General features: G+C 37.2%; 1 protein-coding gene across 1 annotated transcript; it reads right to left on the reverse strand.

Annotated features, from left to right (window-relative positions):
- Nucleotides 1–99: 99 nt before the first annotated feature.
- LOC114042600 (E3 ubiquitin-protein ligase HUWE1-like) lies at nucleotides 100–9,516 on the reverse strand (the record flags this gene model as incomplete). The annotated part of the gene is given in 9 exon segments (XM_027861284.1): nucleotides 100–388; nucleotides 3,832–4,066; nucleotides 5,069–5,191; nucleotides 6,032–6,248; nucleotides 7,062–7,253; nucleotides 7,469–7,557; nucleotides 7,791–7,924; nucleotides 8,467–8,712; nucleotides 9,337–9,516. Coding segments are annotated over 9 exon segments (1,689 nt in total), but the record flags the coding sequence as incomplete, so codon positions are not given.
- Between the last annotated feature and the right edge of the window lie 250 nt (nucleotides 9,517–9,766).

Raw genomic sequence — 9,766 nt, forward strand, 5'->3', positions numbered from 1 at the left:
AAGATGAATCTTCCTGAATCCAGACTTTGTGCTCCTAGCCCTAACCTAATTGCTCTGCCCAAAACACGTAGGTATAAAAGAGTGCTTTCTACCCCATTGTCTACTGACTTCAACTTTACCCCTCAGCCCATTTACCCAGAAAGGGAGAAAGAACTACCTGTTGTAGTTGTTGTTGATTCACTTGAGGTCCTCGGCGGGAGCTACCTTCTTCCTGCCCAGATTCCTCCTCAGCTTTTGCTCCGTCTTTTTCCTTGTTTAGTTTCTCTCGGATAACAGGCTCTCCCCGAAGTATGTGGCACAGGATGGCCAGCATGGATTCAGCCATCCGCCCACCATAAATCTTTACAGGCTTCCGGTTCCACAGGTTCTTTATGCAGTTGAAAGCCGCCTATAAGGAATGGATGTAACTAAGTGGCCTTTTTTCAGGGGCATTTTTCAAATTTAAAAAGACCTATACCTGAAGGAAGCTAGAAACTAGCTAGTAAGAGGGGGGAGATTTAGACTATTTCTAGTCTGTAAAGGTTTAAAAAGAACGGTCAAGGGTAAAGTTACTTCCCCTGTTTCTTTCCCCATCTGAATATTCCATTTGCAAGTTAACTTGTTACTATCTAATGTCACATTAAAAAATGTTCTAAATTACTATTAATTAGAGAAATGCAAATTAAAACAACTGTCAGTTACCACCTACACCTATCAAACTGACTAACATAAAAGGAAAGGAAAATGTTGGAGGGGATATAGGAAAAAATGACCCAACCATTCTGTAGATCAATTTGGAACTATTAACTAAAGGACTACAAATCTGTGCATACCCTTTGGTCCAACAATACTAATGCTTGGTCTGTATCCCAAAGACATACAAAAGGAAAAGGAACTTTATGCACAAAAATATTAATAGTAGTTCTTTTATTTGTGGCAAAGAATTGGAAATTGAGGGGATATCTATCAACTGGGGAACGACTGAACAAATTGTTGTATATAATTGTGATAGAATACTATTGTATAAGAAAGGTACAGGCAAATAATTTCAGAAAAATCTGGACTTACATCAACTGATGCCAAGTGAAATGAGTAGAATGAGAAAATTGTATATAGTAACAGCAATATTTTATAATGATTAACTGTGAATGACTTAGGGTGAAAAATGCTACCTATCTACAGAGAAGGAACTGATAGAGTCTGAAGGCAGACTGAAACATATCTTTTTAAAAATTTTCTTGCTTTTTTAAAAAAAGTTTGTGTTTTCTATCACAACATAACTAACACAGAAAAATGTTTTGCATGACTGTGTATGTATAAACATTATCAGACTGCTGGCCTTCTCAATGAAAGGGGAGGGAAGAAGAGAATTTGGAACTCAAAATTTTGAAAAAATAAATGTTAAAATTGTTTTTATACGTAATTTAGTAAAAGTAAATATTAAAGCCCTGAACCCTGAGTTCAAATCTGGCCTCAGAACAAACACCTGACACTAGCTACGTGACCTTGGGCAAGTCACTTAATCCCAACTGCCTTCAAAATTAACCCAGATTCTTTCTTTTAATGACAATACTCAGTAGCCTCTTCTCCTCTGAAATTACATAGATTATAGTTGTACCTTCCCCACCATTTTTATCATCCTGCTCTGTTTTCATCTTTTTTTCCCAACTGTTATCCTTATACTAGGAGCCTTCAATATCCATTTCACCAATATCCTAAATTTCTCCTCAGTCATACCCAGAGATCATTACACCCTATATACACCATTACTTTTTTTCCTGAAAAAAATAAAAATAAAAATAAAAAAATAAAAAAACACAATCCCTACAAAAGTAACAAAAAATCACAACACAAAACCTAAACAACACCACTTGACTACCATGTCACTATCCCCTATATCTCACTTTATTAAACCAATTCTTTACTCTCATAATAATCTCTAATCTCTCTATTCCTTAGTGTTTTTTCAGGCTAGTATCATGTTGACTTAATTCTTAAAAAATTTTATTCCACATTCTCCCCTTCTATTGAACTAATCTCCTTCATTATCATGAAGTGATATTATTATTACCATCACTGATATTTCCTTGACAAATCTCAGTCCTAGCACTCCGACCTCCTATACTCCTATTCATATGCTGCTAGAGCTAGTCACATAAATATATTTACAGGATACCCTAAAAAATTTATGTTATTTAACTTCAATAAGGGCCTTATTAAGCAATTACATTATCACTCCCTGTTTTACTCCCTACAACTGCTACTCTCTAACTTCTTGTTTTAACATTGATCCATGCTCTACTCTTCTAAGCTATGGCTCTCATACCTTTTAAAGAGGAAATTATGAATTCCCTTTTCCTCTTTTCTTCATCTCAAGACTCTACTCTTTGCTTTCTAAAGCCTGCCCATCTAATACCTCCCTTCCATTCTTTTATGCAGACTACTATCTTAAATATTTCCCTCTCAAATCTTCAATCGGTGGAAACCTACAGGTTACTTCCATATCTCCTTTAAATATGGACAAGCATTTCTAATCTCAAAAAAACAAACCTACCCACATAAACCAGAAGCATTTCTATATATTATTAATAAAACAAAAGCAAGACACAGAAAGAGAAATTCCTTTCAAATTTACTGAAGACAGAAATATTTGGAAGTCTACCCGCCAAAACAAACTCAGAAACTATATGAAAACAATCACAAAACACTTTTCATACAAAGAAAGTCAGATCTAAAATCACTGGAAATATATCAGTTGCACATGGGTAGGCTGAACTAATACAATAAAAATAACAATTAAACCTAAATTCATGTACTTATTCTATGCCACGGCAATCAAACCACCAAAAAATTATGTTATAGAGCTATAAAAAACAAACTAAACCAAAACAATAACAAAATTCATCTGAGAGAACAAAAGATCCAGAATCTCAAGAGAATTAATGAAAAGAAATGCCAGAGAAAGTGGCAAAGCTTTACAGACCTCAAATTGTATCATAAAGCAGCACTCATTAAAACTACTTGGTTCTCGCTAAGAAATGGAGTGGTGGATCAGTGGAATGGGTTAGGTATGCAAGACACAGCAGTCAATGATTAGTCATCTATTATGTGAGAAATCCAAAGACCTCAGCTTCTGGTATAATAAATTACTATTTGACAAGACTGTTGAGATCATATATTACCATACATATGTAAAATAATTTATAAAAATTGACAATTTCTTAATTGCTGAATGTACCAAAATTTAAGTGAGCCTCTGTGTTCAAGCAGGCTGAGGTAAAGTAAAGAGGTATACACAAAGAGTACTCTGAGTCTATCAACTGAATCAAAGAAACCTAACAGATCATACTGATTTTAGAATTATTTTTTCACTAATCCTTCACTCAATGAGACATTTTACTTATGTACCACAAGCAAAGTGAGAACAATAATAATGGATTAAATTTTTCTTTCTAAGTCCAGCATCTTAAGTTCTTTTATTTTTGTGGCATATTGGAAAGTGTTCAACGGTAAAACAAGTAGCTCATCCTTTGCCCCCTGCCATGAAGATCTTGTGTGTGTCTGCATTTTACATATAAATATATTTATATATACATGTTGATAACACTATACAAAGAAATGCACGCATTGCAATAAACAGACCTTATGCTTTATATACTTATATTTGTCCTTGTTTCTCCTTTAATAGAGGAGAATGTTTTGGTTTCTGCCTTTGTGGTCTGCAGTACTGATCTTGTCAGTCTCCACACAGAACAGAGTATTCCTATTCCTAAGTAAGGCTTAAGTAATGCCTATTGCTTACTTCAAAATCCTCTATTTTAGTGGAATCTCTTGTAGGAACATAAAACTCACCTTCTGAGTCACTACAAGGAAGCGGAGGGCACTAAACTGTGGATAGTTTTGACCCCCAGGCAGCTTAGAAGGGAGGGAGTGTGGTGACTCAAGTATAGTTGTTGGGTTCACCATTTTTTCTACCAACATAAGCCAAGCATCCAGAAACTCTCCTGTGCCATCAGGCAGGTCTGGATGTTCAAGTCCCTCAGATATGGGAATTTTGCCTCCCATTGAAAGAGCCCAATTGAAAGTCCTACAAGGGAAAAGAGAAAAAGTTATGAGACAAGAATGTCACTGAGACAAAAGGGGACATTATGGTGCCCGCAAATTCCTCCTTTCTTTTATTATCTCTTTGTGCCCATTCACTGTTCACAAACTTGACTCAAACTACAGTGCTTTGTAAAACTCAATTTGGAATTTTTCTTATTCAAATCAAGTGGCACATGTTCACACTGAAATTTTTAGATATTTTTCAATAGAAGTAGAGATTCCATGGGTGTTTTTTTGCGGGGAGAAAGTCCAAGTTCCGCCTCTAAAATACCAAGTGTACCATGTCTTTAGACACACTTGAATTCAAGTCAGGGGTTAAATTATTAAGTTAAGAAAGAATACCATCTTCTTGGCATGAAAGGATGGAACCAGGACACACTCAAAAGATTTTCTTTCAAAACCTGGAAAGACTTGTATGATCTGATGCTGAGAGAAGTGAGCAGAACCAGAAGAACATTGTACATGGTAACATTCATGCTGTGTGTTGATAAATTTTGATAGACTTATCTCTTCTCAGCGATATAAGGACGAAAGACATCTCTAAAGGCCTTGTTATGGAAAATGCTAGCCACATCCAAAGAAAGAACTATGGAGTTTGAACGCAGATCAAAGCAGACTATTTGCTCTTTCCTTTCCTTCTGTTTTGTTTCTTCTCGCTTGTTGTTCCTCCTATAGGTTCTACTTCTTTACAACATGATTAATGTGACCAGGAATGTACATGGAGAGCCTATAAGAGATTGTATGTTGTCTTGGGAAAGGAGAGGAAGAAAATTTAAAAATCAAAAGCCTGTGAAAGTGATAGCTGAAAACTAAAAAGAAATAAATTAAAAAAAAAAAAAAGATTTTCTTTCCATAAAAGAGTGCCTTGATGGCTTTGGATATTTCTCTTCCTCGAGAGCATGCCTTGTCACATGAGAAAGGACAAATTAAATGAAACATCCAATTCTCTGGGAAAAAACGTTGTAGTATATTGGGGTATTCTTACTCAAAAAGAGCACTGTGGCCACCAGAGCAGAGGAACTTCTGTAGCATAAGGTGATAAGGATATTTTCTCTCATCAAACAGCATTGGGGAAGTGAAGCCAACTGAACAGATGAAAAATGTCAGCCTGTAAAAGAAAAAGCAAAAATGGGTTAATTTTTACCAACTAATCACCATAACTATGAAATAAGATCACATGAACTGCTTTAGATCATTAAATAGCTACACATGAATATGGACTAATCTGTCTAATTTGAGGGGTAAAAGATGAGTTACATAAACTGTACTTTAAGACCTCAAAGGCCTTCTTCACCCAAATTTGTAGGATGTAGAGGCAAGATAAACAGTATGAAACAAGTATGGGGCGTAAAGCCAGAAACTTTAAAAATCTTCTTCTCTATGGAGGACAGAAAGAAGTCACAATTGAGGAACATTTTTTTAAAAACCAGAAAACATAAGGGATGGAAGGGACCTTTGGACTCTGCCTCTTACTGGAGAACTCAATGCACTAAATGTGCTTGCTTTGGGACATTTGGATACTGGAAATGGTGTGATGAAGAAAGATTATACTTGGCTTTGCTTACCTCTGTGCTTCTCTCAACAAAAATTCCCCTTCCTGTTTACTATGTGGTAAAGAACACAGAGTGTGGGAGTCTGGGAAGGTCTGGGCTTCAACACTTAATAGCTATGTCATGTGGCATGTCACTGAACTTTAATTTCCTCATCTGCAAAATGGGGATAATTGAGGTTCCCCAAGGTCAGATGACAAATTAGGAGCAGAAGACACAAACCTTTAGATTTAATTTAATTCCAAATCACAGGGTAACTTTATATTTCATTGTTATCAGCAATCTTTGTGACCAAAAATCTGACTTTACATAAAGTAATCCTCTTTCTTAATTTTGCTGTAAAAATGTAAAAGGTACAACACATACAACATATACACACACTACTAAGAGTGTTTTACCTGAATCTTGGTGTAGGTGTATATGGTGGGGGCTGCCAGGATAAGCCCTTAGTGAGTAGCTTGGTGAGAGCTGAGGCTGTTGACCGAGCGGCAGGTGTTGGTGCAGTAGTAGTGCTGGCTGAATGATGGGTCCTCCTCTGGCGTACAGGTGATCCCACACAGAGTTTAACAAGACGACCAAAAAGCTCAGCAAGAGCTCGGCCTAACCTGGAGGAGGCTAAATATTCAAAACATGATAGTCAGACTGGCTTAAAGTGAAAAAATTAAATCATCTGCCAATTTGTCCTTGGCTTGCCTTTAAAATGAACAATCATGTAAAAGGAAATTCTAAGACACAGCTCTCTGGAAATAAAATTGACTCTCTCCATCATAAGACTTTAGCAAAAGATGTGAGAAATGTTCTTCTATGGTTGACATAATGGTGTATACTGCATGTGCCTCATTTGATGACAGACACTAGGTAATAAATAAAAAACTCAGAGGAACAAATGCTCACAAATATGGATAATGAGAAAAAAACTAGGACGCAGGTCAACGTAATGAGCCACAGCTCATAAATGGGAATCCAGTAAAAAATCTAAATATAACTGGGACATTTCTTGGTTCCACATTCAAAGGAGCTCATTTTTTTGCTAATCAGAAGTTTCCTATCAGAACCCATACAAGATTTTCTTGGTGGGAACACAGTACTATAGTTTAATGAATAAAAAATTTATAAAAGTCACAAAGATATAAATATCCACCTAGAATGGTAGCTAGAATAAACTGTCCAGAGAATAAAAAAATCAAGAACAAGGACAAAATCCAAAATTTTCTTGTGGACAATAGCCCAAACATCATAAAATTTTTTCTATCTATAATGCCATCCTTAGGACTTATTAGAAATCAGAGGTTTTAAGTTCAACTTCCCTAAAAGAAACAGCATTCCTTTCTATAAAGCATGGAGCTTCTGCAAAAGAAGAGAAGGGAAAGCCAGGAACTCACTTGCATATGGGACTGGGCGTAGGGGGTGGGTAGTGAAATCACTTACCTGACAGCAAAGGCTTAATCTGTTTGATCCTTGCTGCCATGGCTGGTGTGATTTTGTATTTCCCTTTGGAGTCTGATGTATTAGGCTCATCGGTTTCCATAGGTGTCAGGGTGTCTCCACCCAGTCCAATGCCTTCCAAAAGACCCTGGGTGGAAGCCTCAATGATTCCTGTTGACCCTTCTGTTTCTCCTTCTAAGGATGCAAAAGAGAAGAATTGAGAGACTGGCATAAATAAAGGTTGTTGCCACATTAGGCCAGTCTTACTGGTTGCTTTGCAAGAAGCTGAAATTAGAGTTAACCCTCGGAGGATAGGATGACTGATCTGGTGGGGATACTCAGTTTGGCTCTAAATTTCTTGATAACAAAAAGTCTAACTGAAAACATATTTAGACTCTTTTTAGGGTTACCTGTTCTCTTGGCTCCCTGGGCTATCTTTTCCTCTCTTGGAATCAGCTTCTGCATGTCCACTTGACCAAAATCACACTCTGAGGGGAGGCTGCAAATGCATCAGCAATAGAGAAAAAGTATGTTTCCTTGAACACCACCTAGACAATGTTATCTCTTTTAACTGAGTCACCAATCTTTATTTTTTTCAGAGTCACCAACCTTGCCTACTATATCCATTCAAACAAAAAATATAGCACTCCCATGCCTCAAATCACTAAATGGATTAAATCAGTACTAGAGCAGAAGGGGATATATTATCTTTTCTATTTTCATTGCTTTTACCTGTTAGGGGTACACAGTGAAAGTAAGACTGTATTTTCCCAGACCAGGGAACAGTATAACTGGCTCAGCTTACTCAGGACACTGAGACCCAGCTGGGAGCCCCACTGATTCACTGAGATGGCACGGATTTCACTCTGTGAAGAAAGAAAACGGTGATAATTCCCCCTGAGTAGAAGAGTTTAGAGTAACTCTTATTACATTAGCTCTAGACTATATCATTCCCCTGAAAACAAGACTTCCTCATTCTAGGTGTGAACTCTGCAGATAAATGCTATCTACTACTGCTTTGCACTTTGTTACAAGAAGAGAGCTCTTAGACGTCCCCATAGGGACACAGTATTCTTCTGGACTAATAGCAACTGATTATACCTCTTAATATTCCCAGAGCCCCCTCAATTCTTCAGGACTTTCTTGCTACTGAATTTGTGAGGCTTTGAAACAGAAAATACACTGAGAAAGTGTTTCTAACTCAAAGCAATATTCAATGATTTCTTGAATTTCTTAAAATCCCTTAAAGGAGAAGTGGTATCCTCAACCAAAGATAATACTTTTATATAAACTCAATTTTCCTTGTAATTATTTAAGAGATACATACCTCTTATTCCACTAGAGAAGGCTTTTGGGGGTGAAAATTTACTCATGGGTTCAGGAGATTAGTCCCTACAGTTACTCTTACCTGGCCCACCCTGCAAGTATGAACAAACATCATGATATATGCATGAGCAGCTGTGAGTGCATGTATGAGGGGGGTGGCCTGGGCAGAAAGGGTGGCATCTGCAACACTGCTGGAACAAGCAAGCTCTCGAAGCAGCACTGATCCCCCAGGGGACTCAATTGGCCGATGCAGCAAATCCAAGGAGGAGAGGACAGAATCCAATTGGAGGAGTCCCTCTTGAAGGACTTTTGGTTCATGTGACAGAGTCTGCAATAAATCAAATGTTTTCAGGCTCTGTTTTCCAGGGTAATTTTTGCCTTCTACAGAAAAAATAACACTGCTTCTTTCCTCACTTCAGTGAGGAGCATAAACTTCACATGTCACACTGGAGTAATATTACAAGGTCTACTTGGTAATGGAATAACTTAATTAGAATTTATTTAACTAATTTAAGCAAATTCACATTGGATATAATCTGAAATAAGTGGCCCATCACAACGTTCTCTCTCGCTGTCTCCACAACCACAGAGACCATTCCAAGTTTATTTCTTTAATTCATTCTTCTCTTCCAGGAGAGGATACAAGTGTTTGTTCTTAATGTATGAGAATTAAGGTCAGAAGGACAGCAGCTTTAGATGGCTAATTACAAGCAATTTGTAAAACTGGTAACTGATATTAAGCAGATTTCTCTCTATTGTGCTTATACTGATCTGTATAAGTCAACATGGAAGAATCAATCAATCAAGAAAGACAAATCTCACTTTTCATTTTATTTTAAAATATCCAATTATACTTTCTTTTGATTTCAGCAATAGTCTGGGATGTCTCTGGGGCTTCTTTTCTAATATAGGTGATCAAAATGAGAAACTAGATTATTGCCCTACTTCTCACCAGTATAGATTTGCAGACACCTGCCACAGCCTGGCAGGCAGCTGATGTTGGAAAGTCGATAGGTAGATTGGGGAGGCCCAAAATGGTGACCAGGGGCAGTAGCCCCTTTTGGCTCACAAATTCCTGGCAATGGTCATCTGTTGTGTTGTTGCTTAGGATGGACTCCACAAATTTCATCTAGGAAAGAAAAAGTCAGACTAGAGTTGGCACAACTTACTTGCAACATTAAAGGAAGGCTTAGCTAAGGCCAAGCAAATGAAAGGGAAAGGATAAAAGCTGTCCTTTTTAAGGAGGCCAAACACAAGAAGTTCAGCAGTTTTAAACTGTCTGTGGTATCTTATCAAAACAATGACTCGATAGAGCCTCCATCATTTCCTCAAGTGGTCATCATTTGTGCTATTCTACAACCCTTTTCCTCAGCGACACTTAA

The sequence above is a fragment of the Vombatus ursinus genome, unplaced genomic scaffold (assembly GCF_900497805.2).
Source record: "Vombatus ursinus unplaced genomic scaffold, bare-nosed wombat genome assembly UNPS02014622.1, whole genome shotgun sequence".
In the NCBI taxonomy this organism is placed as follows: domain Eukaryota; kingdom Metazoa; phylum Chordata; class Mammalia; order Diprotodontia; family Vombatidae; genus Vombatus; species Vombatus ursinus.